Below are 11,442 nucleotides of genomic sequence, written 5' to 3'. Positions count from 1 at the left end.
AGTTGATTATGTCTTAAGTGAACGTAAACAGTAGGGAGAACGTGAATCAGTACATTGCATCCATTGCAGCTGTGCATTCGGTTTTAAAGGGATAGCAGCCTAATTTAGTTGCTATTGTCCGAGTCATTGATGTTCAAGCAACAAAAGAAAGACTGAATATCACGCACTGCTCTTGACTGAAAAATTTTACTAGCCCTAAAGATTAATCTAAATTTATTTATAGAAATAAATATGTCTGCTTGAAAGAATGAAGAATAAGGTAAACAAGTTGCTATAAAGAATGCATTATTAGCCTATATAGCCATTGGTATTTCATTAAAAAGAAGAAGATGTTCTTGTTCTTTATGAGAAGTGGTTTTATTTAATTTGAACATAAAGGCATGTTGTGTGTCACCGCAGTTAAATCGGTGTCTATCATGATAAAACCTTAATATCAAACCTATATAATGAGTTTGGAAATATATAGGTTATATAGGAATTAGAGAAATGCTTAATAAATGCACTGTAACTAAACCCATTATATTTTATCCGACTAAATTTACTGTAGATTTAGTCGACTAAAACTAGACTAAAACTAAAAACAATTACTAAAATGAATTTATGACTAAAACTAAATTGCATTTTAGTCAAAAGACTATGACTAAAACTAAATCAAAATTTGCTGTCAAAATTAACACTGATCTAAAACTACTTACACTTAATAACATCTGACTACCATTTACATTATTTACCATTAAAGATAATACAGTTATTTTAACTTACTGCAAATTGGCATTTAAGGCAAAATAACATATTTGATAGTTGTGTAAACCCTGTAATAGCATAGCATTAATAATCTCTCATCTAGTCTGGGTGCCTTATCTAATAATGTTCGAAAAGAGGCCCGCAACCTAGGTGTAATTTATGACTCTGAACTGTCCTTCGATGCCCAAGTGACTAAAGTGGTGCAGTCGTGCTTTGCACAACTGAGGAAGCTAACAAAGATTAAGCCATTTCTTTTTGCAGATTTAGAAAAGGTCATTCATGCTTTTATCTCTTCCAGACTTGATTATTGTAATGCACTTTATTCTGGTATTGGCAGGCAAAACCTCCAAAGACTGCAGCTGATTCAAAATGCCACTGCTAGGCTTTTAACACGTACTAAGAAAAGAGAACACATTACACCGATTCTTGCTGCTCTACGCTGGTTGCCTGTGAGTTTTAGAATTGATTTTATACCACTTGTTTTTAAAGCCTTGAAGGGTCAGGCTCTTGCCTATATTTGTGATTTGTTAACTCCTTATGAGCCTGATCGCTGTTTGATATCGTCTGGTAGGGCCCTATTAATCGACTTGTCACTAAAGGTGACCGCGCTTTTGCTGTCCCTGTCCCCAAGTTGTGGAACTCCCTGCCTGGGGATCTTAGGCAGGCAAGCAAGGTAACGTTATCCTCTTTTAAATCTCTTTTTAAGACTTACTTTTATTGTATAGCTTTTTCTTAATCTTGATGGTATTTGTTGTACTGGTATATCTTCTTATTGTAAAGCACTTTGTAACTTTGTTTTGAAAGGTGCTATATAAAAATAATGAAATATCACAGTATTTTTATATATGCGTTGATACTGAATGATTATTACATCAACGTCTGCTACATAGCTGTTACTATACTGTGGATTTTACCACGGCTGTAGCGCTGTACTGACCAATAAGAACTCAGGACTGCAGCTAGTTTTATAACTTCTTCTCTTCGAGCTAATCTCAAATTGATATTCACCCGCGGCCTTGTTTACAAAAGGCAATTTGAGCTATCTGACACCCCTAATCCAAACACAGTCAGTCTGTAAAAGATCGATCAAAGAGCGACAGTGAATCAAAAATAATGAACGCGAGAAATGACTGAACAATCGTCACAAAAATAATATATAGTATATACAGTTACTATAGTGAGCTGTTCCCTGTCTTACGACTTATTTCACAATAACAGAAATAACATAACGACAAATACTTAATTTATTTTACCTTAAACAAGACCGTTACCACGAGTAAAAAATAAAAGGTGCGCATTACAACAACAAAAAGTTTTTCTCACCATTTCAGCGGTTCTGTAGTCACCATTCACCGCCTCACAACTCTCCACTATCCCACAATGCACCAAGAACGCGCATTGTGCTACGTCATAGCCCGCTCCTGAAGTATTTGAACGCGTGTGGCGCGAGATATCACGAATGATTATGATTAATAATAATAATAATATACTTGAGTGATTAGTAGAAAAGGACTGTCTGAGCAACCAGGAGCAAAGCATAATGTAAGTTAGATATATAACATTGTTAAACATAATGTAGGTGTATGAGTGATTGAGCCCGTTGAAGGAGTGACGTTTTTAGTGTTATTTGCTGAATAAACTGTAATTCCTCGTATATCATCGTAACTGCTTTAGATAATAATGTTTATTATTTTAATGCACGTAAACGGATGTTGTCAAAGTGTATAATGTGTCGATGTGCAGTAGCACAGATTTTGTAAAGATTATTTGAAATATTCTCCTGAATGATTACTTAGCCTATATGGTATAATGAACACAATGGATACAGTAATTTGTACCACAGAGTACTGTTTTATTTTTCACAATAATATCTAGTTTGTAGGATGGTTGTGATGATGGATGATAAAATAATGTGTTGGACATTTATCATAGCAACACATGATATGTTCTGATGTACTTTGGTGTTTGTGTTCTATGTAAATGTACATATAAAACTATAATCGTTAAATGGTAACCATTATGGTTAGCATCAAGACAAATCATTTTCAAATCATTTTTTGCTCACAAAAATACCATGCTATTGCCATGTTTTGGTAATGGTCATTATTCAGTATCACAGTACCATCTGATATCATCAAAGTACCATTTTACTTTCACAATATTTATAAGGGTACTTTAATGATATAGTTAACTTAGTTATCAATGCTGGAAGTATACTTTGTTTTGAATGTGTCTTCTTTATTCTTATATTTTATACCATAATGATTAACACACCATCTTGTGTTTTGTTATAGGTTAGTGCATATTGATGTGGAGCATCAGCGAGCCAGCATTCACAGTTCCTTAAATTGAAATGTCTTCTGAAAATTAGTTGAGCCTGCAATAACGTTAGAAGAACTGACTGTGTATTTCCTATGTCGGCTCCCCATCAGACCTCAGTAGTCAGCACCCCTCTCCCTTTACCCACCCATTTCTCTCATGCCCAGCAGTCCTTTTCACTAAAGAAACGGAGACGTCCCTTCTCTTCCTCATCATCTTCCTCCCTGTCTCCTCCTCCATTATCTCATTCTTTACCACCACGGCCTCCATCTAAAGGATGCCCTCCACTCAGTCGAGTGTTCCACCACCGCCCCACTCCGTGGACGCCCTTGTCACGCTCCCTTATAGAGTCACCCCCTCCTCGCTCTGTGTACAACCCATCCCGACCCCAGACCTTTTTCGACCAGTGCTTTACCAACCTGGGCCTGATTGGACGAGGTTCCTTTGGTGAAGTTTTCAAGGTGAGACATGCTAGATGCCATCTGAGGCTGTATATGAAATATATGGGCATTTTTTCACAAAATTGGTTTAACTGAAGTAAGTGTATTTATTTTTCAAAATGCTAACTAGACATGATCCGTTTAAGTAAATGTGAACTCTGATACACATGAAATAGATGACTTTTCAGATAATGGTGATTTTTCAACATTAAGTAATATCAAGATTTATTTATCAACGAATACACTAATGGTACTGTGACCTTCATGTCTGTCAGGTGGTGAGTCTATTGGATGGCTGTCAGTATGCTGTCAAACGTTCAGTGCAGCGTTTCCGTGGTGAGGTTGAACGAGCAAGAAGCATTGCTGAGGCTTGGAATCATGAGGGACTGCACCCACACCCTTACGTGCTGGGCTTCATTGCGGCTTGGGAGGAGGCCGGTCACCTCTACATCCAGACTGAACTCTGCTGTACCAGCCTACTGCTATACGCTGAGGAAATGCCATTTCACACTGGTAAACAGCACAATACACAAGAAAAAATGTATCTTGGCAGATGTATGTTACTGAATCAAAGTTTGTGTGTTGTGCTAGGTGAGACAAGTGCCTGGATGTACCTGTGTGACATGCTTTCAGCACTTGACCACTTGCACGCTCATGGGTTTGCCCACCTGGACATCAAACCAGCGAATATTTTCATTACAAAGTCTGGACGGCTCAAACTTGGAGATTTTGGCTTGTTGGTCAAGCTTCCTACAGATGTCCGAAAACAAGTGATAGAGGGAAAGAGAGAAATGAAGACAGAGGAGGTTGATTTACAGGAAGGAGACCCCAGATATATGGCCCCTGAACTATTGAGAGGGGAGTATGGGACTGCCGCAGACATTTTTAGGTTAGTAAATTTTATACTTAGTTATATTTAAAGGGGTCATATGATGCTGCTAAAAAGAACATTATTTGGTGTATTTGGTGTAATGAAATGTGTTTATGCGGTTTAAAGTTAAAAAAACACATTATTTTCCACATACTGTACATTATTGTTCAGCTCTAGGCATGACGAAGCGGATATCGCCTTCTTTCTTTGCGTGAACATTTGGGCGGCGTTATGCAAATCTTCCCACATAGTGAGGTAGGTATGTGGGGGCGTGTTCGAACGAGCCGTTTTAGGTAGGTGTGGCTAACTCTTAACTTTTATAAAGAATATCTCTTTGGATTTGAGACTTTAGTCTTTGCAACTTTACAGATCTTCTTTATGCACCAAGAGCTTGTAACACTCTAAAGAGAAAGGAAAAAATGAAATCGCATCATATGACCCCTTTAAATGCCAAAAGTAAGAACCGAATCAGTTATATTGTGATTTGTATAAAGAGATGTCTTTATTTTCTCCACTCTTAGTTTGGGTGTTTCTATCCTGGAGTTGGCCTGTAACATTGAGGTTCCTAAAGGAGGAGATGGCTGGCAGCAGCTCAGAATGGGTCACTTACCAGCAGAATTCACTAATGGTACTGTACATTATTATCGCTTATGGCTAAGTGAAATGTGTAAAATATTTAACAGATGCTTACTAGTTTAACTAGTTTAAAGCATTTTTTAAAAATCTTCCTAACAATATAATTATATTGATTAACATATAATTATATAAATTGTAAAAACAAATAGTTAGAGTGAGGAAACATTTAGGTGAGATAACTGTAATTTTAAGAAAATATGTCAAATAAATGTGTCTCTCCCACATACAAGGGGAAGAGAACAACACACAGCACATGTGTACTGAATTGAGTACTTTCACGTCTTCTTGCACTTGAATGCTTTAAAATCGCTTGAATGTTTAAATTGGCATGGTGTATTTGTCTGTTCAAGCATAAGAAGACGCAAAAGAGAACTCAATTCGGGGCTTGTAAAAAAATTTTAACTAATTCATTACAGTTACGTCCAAAAACAAAGTAATCAGATTACAGTTACGTTTTGTTAAAAATGGGAATAATTTCATGATTACAATGGTTTCATTTTAGTGAGGAATAATTGACATCGGGCCATTGAATTAGAAAATAATGATCCGAGGTGGTGATGCAGCCACGACTTGAAGCATCAGACTAATGCAGTTATTAATGCAGTGAGAGAGAGAGAAAGAGATTGATTAAGTGTGTGTGAATTACATCTGTGACTCTGCATCTCTCGACAGAGTTCAGCAGAAGCGTCTCTACTAATAGCCAAACTCTAAGTTCAGAATAGCGCCATTATTACCCTGCTAGTGAGAAATGTCATGTAGCTTTTTAAGTTGCTAAACTATTATGATAAAATCGTCAGAGCAGTGCTAACAACACGCTTCTGTGCAGGTATGTGTGTGCGTCTGTATGGGAACAAAGCAGGAGAGAGTATGTGCTTTCCATACATAATAAAACGTAATTTTGAAAAACATGGATATCATTTGTCATTTTTATCCTATTGTTTAAAATAATTATTTGCTCAGTCATTGTCGTTATGGGTTTTGGTTATTTTCCTGCAAGGACCTTTGAAATAGGCTAACTGAAATCATTTAGCGAAGTGAAATGGACATGTACTAACACCATGTGGAAACAGAATGTCCGATGACCACATGGAGCAAGTCTTCTTCTTTCGTTACAACATAAAACATGAATTTGATAGATAAAACATGAGTTTCAACTGAATGAACAGTTTGAATGCACATTTAGTCTTTCATTGATATGCCTAATGCTGCCAACAGACTAACTGCAATACTTCACAGGATTAAACTTTGCAGTAATTTTGAATCCTACAATATTTTAGCATTGTTTAATGTTAACATAATTCTAGTCTGTTCTTATTATATTTGCTTCAGGGAAAAAAAATGCAAATTTGTATTCTGTATTTTTTTCTGTTGCGGAAATATTTCTGTTGTGTTTTGTTTTCATGAGCAGAGCATTTAGTTACATCATAGTCACAACAACATGGCATTTTCTTAAATATTTTATATTGTGCATCAGTTTATATTTTGCATCATATAAATATAGTATTTTTGATGATATTGCTTTTACTTGACTATATTTACATATGTGACCTTGAAGGAATCCAAAAGATGCACTGAATTATGTTAACATTAAACAATGCTCAAATATTGTAGGATTCAAAATAACTTTTTGAATGAATTTTATGAAGCTACGAGACTATTTTTGTGCACAAAGAAAACAAAAATAACGACTTTATTCACGATTTCTTCTCTTTCGTGTCAGACTTTGACACACATTCACGGAGTTGCCAGCGTTGCCGGGGCCATAAATTAACTTATATCTTTGCAATGCTTTGACAAACCATAATTCTTTTGATAACTTTTTTGTCATGATAGTCTGGACATGCCAAGTTTTGTTTGAATCAGCCTAGAACAAGTCAAGTCAAGTCACCTTTATTTGTATAGCTCTTTATACAATACAAATTGTGTCAAAGCAGCTTTACAGTGTTAAACACAACCCTCTACATTGCGAGTAAATCACTCGCATATGCGACTAAATCTTCTATATATATATATATATATATTTATTTATTTATTTATTTATTTATCAGTCTGGCGAGTAAACTATAAAATTTACTAGCCAATGGCGATTCAATTGCCAAGGTGTTCGTAGAGGGTTGAAACAGGAAAATAGATAATAGAATGCAAACAAAATTAAATTCTGCTGTAAAGCAGCTCTAAAAAGACAAAAGTAAACAATAAATTTTTCAGTTAAAGTCAGTTCATTTTTGATTCAGTAATGTCATCAGCCAGCTCAGTTCAGTTCTCTTCAAATAGTGTCTGTGCATTGAAGAATAGATTATCATAAAAATAAGACTTATTCTTCATCAGACTTAAAGCAAAGATTCAGATAAAACATACATTTGATTCTATCACACGTGGTTGCAGAGCTTTTAGCTAAAATATGGCACTATAATTTTCACAAAATGTGGTATGTTTGTGTTCACACAATGTTTGAATGAAAAGGTAGGCCATTCAGATTTGATGTTATCAGCTGCTACAAATTGATTGGCTGCTGGCGGCCATGTTTTTTCATGTCGCTGAGTCATAATAGAGGACATGGTGGGAACATCCACCAAAGAAGCTGCATACCAATTTTTCCATGTTTCTGGATCATACTGTTGCAGAGTTAGTGTTTTTTTTAGTTGTAGCGTGCCCTATTGGAGTAATTTGATTAAGCTTGGTATTCGTCCACTGTTAATTTTGTTAACGAAAAGTATGACCAAAAATGTTTGTTGAAGTACTTTATTCCAATGACTTAGACGAGATGACAATAAGGTCAATAAATGATAACTGTGACTATATTAACATGCAAAATTGTTGAGGATAAAAGACAAGACTAAAATGTATTTAAAAAAATAAAACCTATACCAAAATTTCTTTTATTTTTTCTAATTTAAAAACAAAAACAAAAAACATCAGTTTAACTATTATGCAGCATGACTAAAATGTGACAAAAAGTTTTCATTGACTAAAATGCTCAGACATTTAGTCAACTAAAAATTGACAAAACAAAAACAAGACAAGGTTGACTAAATATGATAATAGCTAAAAAGTACATTTGACACCAGGACTAAGACTAATACTAATTTAAAAGACTAAGACTAAATTAAAAATGGCTGACAAAATTAACACTAGTCCACAGAATGTCCTGTTGTGTGATGGATGGTTCATTAAGTTTGCACTTTGCATTCAGCAGATACTGGTCAATGCGTATAAATAGATTTTTACATAACTTTTCATCTTGCGATGATGCCTGCCAAGTTTTGTGCTAATCAGATCAACAGCCTAGGAGGAGTTTGAAAAAGTATATTTTTCAAATAATTCAAAATGGCAGAAAGGAGATAGAGCAAGAATCAAGGATTCATATTTTGATTCTAGCATTTATGGTTGTGGAGATTAAAACCCAACAGTGACACGGAACACAACAGTGCTGCTAACAGCACTACCTAGGGTCAGACTGATGTTTGTCTGTGCACCTGAATAGTCTGTGGAATTTCTGACCATCCCACCAAGTTTGGTATCTCTACAATCTCTGGTGCCCAGATAGTTAAGGCCTGGGCAAACGCTGACAGTGGGGCTCTGCAGTATCTCAGTTACACAGTTCATTTTCAGTACAAAACTCTGCAGACTTATAGTTCTCATCTATCCATACAGCTTTCACTCCGATAGTTATATGCTCTGCTAGGACTGTCGCGATAACCGCAATATCGCAATACCGCACTGTTGACGAGCAAACCGCAGAGGAATGCAAGAACCGCAGCAGCCGCGATTTTTGCGTGTTTTCTTTTTTCATAAGGTTATGTGCCCTTCTCGTTTTACACTTCATGCATGTGGACTGAATATTAAACAAGTTAGTAATGATAACATAATGTGTTCCATGCTGATTTGTACAGAGGCTCCGTAGATTTGCACTTAACAAGCCTAAACAGACAGTGAATGAGAGAGAGATCGACTGAGCGTGTGCGATTACTTGCGTCTGTCCTCCAAGCCGAGTCATATATATTTGTGAAAATAGGTTGTCATGTCGAAATCTCTGTCTTAGCATGGATGCATAGCTGGTCAGCTGAGCCTTCTAAAGTGGCACTCAAAGTTGAAATGATTTCAACAGCGTGTTTCATTACGTCTCTTTGAATGAATGAATCAGCGTTTTTGAACGTGTAGTTGAATGACAGTCCCTTTCCACCACCTTGTGGCGCAACACTGTAACTGCCTGAGTATGTATGGCGATAATACCGCATACCGCGCTATTGAGCCACTCAAAATTACCGCAAGGGAAATTCCCTCACCGCAACAGCCCTATGCTCTGCCCAACAGGAGGTTGACCATTTTGGAGTTTTTGAAAATTGCATGCGGTAGAAGTCTTCACAGGTCCATTTTGCATCTGAAAACCCGAGATCTGACCTGAGGGGGATTGGGTCCAAAACTTTGACAAGTACCTCAGACACAGGTCATGTGATGTTAGCTGATGTTAGTTATTTAGTTATGTTAGTAAATTAAAATAAATGTGCTTTTACTGAATGGACCCAAGAAGATCTGAATTCTTTTAAAATATGCCAATATGCCAGTTTTCCATTATTCCTTTTGGTTGTTTAACAATATTTTATTATTTAAAAGAAATAAATAGGGATAATTCTTTAAGACAATGGTATTCCCCTTCTTCTCTGTCCTCTATCCATGCTTCTGTGTGAAATTCTAAACCCTCCAGGAAACTGGTGTGTGTTTCACATAACCTGCACTCTGCAATACTCAAGGCATTCAAGAGAATGAGTCTCAATATTAATATAAATATAAATTTTGAGATGCAACATAAAGCTTATGAGCAGTTTATCTATTTGGAATTGCTTACCCAAGTGGGAAAACTGTGTACTGTGGCCAAATATAAATTATCAGTTGATGCCAAACAAATCAACTAAATCAAACCAACAACAACAAAATAAAATAAACATAAATATTATTTTTTTCTTTTTTTCTTCCTCATACAAATAATTTGTGAAAATCCACAGAAAACATATTCTCCTACATTTTTGAGATGCACAAAGTAAGACTACATTATCTGGCAACATGAGTTGAAAATGTATAGCTAACCAAAGAATTACAAAGAAAGATCGGAGAATGAATTTCATTGAAGATGGGCGTACTGTTAAATTACGCGTGCTGTGGTGTTTCTTGATTTTGGTTTCTGTCATAACCGCGGTTGAAAAAGTGACCACTTGCCACTGCAATGCAGGCTGTGTAGACGATGCTGCTTTTACGTTCAGTCAGGTTTGAAAAAACTGCCATCGAGTCGGACTCGAGTTTGGGTAGGAAGTGATTTAGGGCGACTTGGGGCAGGTACATATTTTAGGACCCAAGAAGACCCCTAGCATGCAGTGAACCTTTAAATAGTGGATTCATCATCGTCCTAGTAGATTTATGTGATCATCACCAAATTTTGGTGTAATATATCAAATAATAATAATAATATATCAAATGGTTTAGCCATGGCGAAGCAATAATTTTATGGCAAAAAAGGGAAACATGAAGTGTTATACTGTTTGCATGCATTAAAATGAAACTCAAGCTGTATTCAGTTTTTGCCAAAAAAATAAACAAACTGAAATTAAATATTTAGTCAGTTAGTTCAGCCCTCTGTTGCTAGCATTTGATGGTGTAAATGTGTGTTTCAGCACTTTCAGAAGATATGCAATATATGCTACGGCTAATGCTAAACCCAGAGGCCTGCAAAAGAGCCACCACACAGCAGCTGCTCTCTCTGCCCTCTGTGTGTAAACGCAAGTGGAGACGACAGCTTTCCCTCTGCATCATTGAGAGCTTTCTGTCCTTATTCCACTGGTGTCAGGTAAGAATCACATCATTTCTTTGTATATATAAGTGAAAGGTGAAGTGAGAAAGTACTATGTGTATTTGTGTGCTTTGGGATTATTCTGGGTTATTTGCTCTGTATTAAGCTCTGTTACCACCAATAATAGTTTCAACTCAAAAAAGTAGTAATGTACATATAGTATAGTGAAAGTGTACTGGATAGTTTAAAAACTGCAATGTAGTTTTTGTTGAAGCACTTACATAAAGAATTATTAAAATGTTTGTGAGCTGTAAAGTTGTCCAAATCATGCTTTTCTGGGCAGATGAACATCTGATTAGGTGTTAAGAGGTGGTCACACCAGACTTTGAGCATGCACAATTTTTGATGTCACACAGATTTCAATTTAGGCTTTAAAGGGGTCATATGATGTTGCTAAAAATAACATTATTTTGTGTATTTGGTGTATTGAAATGTGTTTATGCGGTTTAAGGTTAAAAAAACACATTATTTTCCACATACTGTACATTATTGTTTCTCCTCTATGCCCCGCCTTTCTGAAACGCGTCGATTTTTACAAAGCTCATCGGTCTGAAAAGCGAGGTGTACGCTGATTGGCCAGCTATCCAGTG

At 36.2% G+C, this 11,442-nt stretch overlaps 2 protein-coding genes across 2 annotated transcripts in view; one reads left to right on the top strand and one right to left on the bottom strand.

Annotated features, from left to right (window-relative positions):
- The window catches only part of LOC107708290 (elongin B), a 7,236-nt gene extending 5,078 nt beyond the window's left edge, over positions 1-2,158 (bottom strand). The window contains exon 1 of the mRNA XM_016512477.1: positions 2,068-2,158. Coding sequence (XP_016367963.1) covers positions 2,068-2,070 — 3 coding nt within the window. The 5' untranslated portion in view covers positions 2,071-2,158. The remainder of the gene's footprint in view (positions 1-2,067) is intronic.
- Positions 2,159-2,201: 43 nt separating this feature from the next.
- The window catches only part of pkmyt1 (protein kinase, membrane associated tyrosine/threonine 1), a 29,482-nt gene continuing 20,241 nt past the window's right edge, over positions 2,202-11,442 (top strand). Inside the window, exons 1-6 of the mRNA XM_016512473.1 lie at positions 2,202-2,286; positions 3,039-3,524; positions 3,779-4,016; positions 4,095-4,392; positions 4,896-5,002; positions 10,677-10,849. Of these exons, the coding sequence (XP_016367959.1) occupies positions 3,159-3,524; positions 3,779-4,016; positions 4,095-4,392; positions 4,896-5,002; positions 10,677-10,849 (1,182 nt within the window). The 5' untranslated portion in view covers positions 2,202-2,286; positions 3,039-3,158. The remainder of the gene's footprint in view (positions 2,287-3,038; positions 3,525-3,778; positions 4,017-4,094; positions 4,393-4,895; positions 5,003-10,676; positions 10,850-11,442) is intronic.

The sequence above is a fragment of the Sinocyclocheilus rhinocerous genome, unplaced genomic scaffold, assembly GCF_001515625.1.
Source record: "Sinocyclocheilus rhinocerous isolate Xijiao unplaced genomic scaffold, SAMN03320098_v1.1 scaffold716, whole genome shotgun sequence".
NCBI lineage: Eukaryota > Metazoa > Chordata > Actinopteri > Cypriniformes > Cyprinidae > Sinocyclocheilus > Sinocyclocheilus rhinocerous.
Note: the sequence above shows the minus strand (reverse complement) of the source record. Positions and strands in the feature narration are given on the sequence as shown.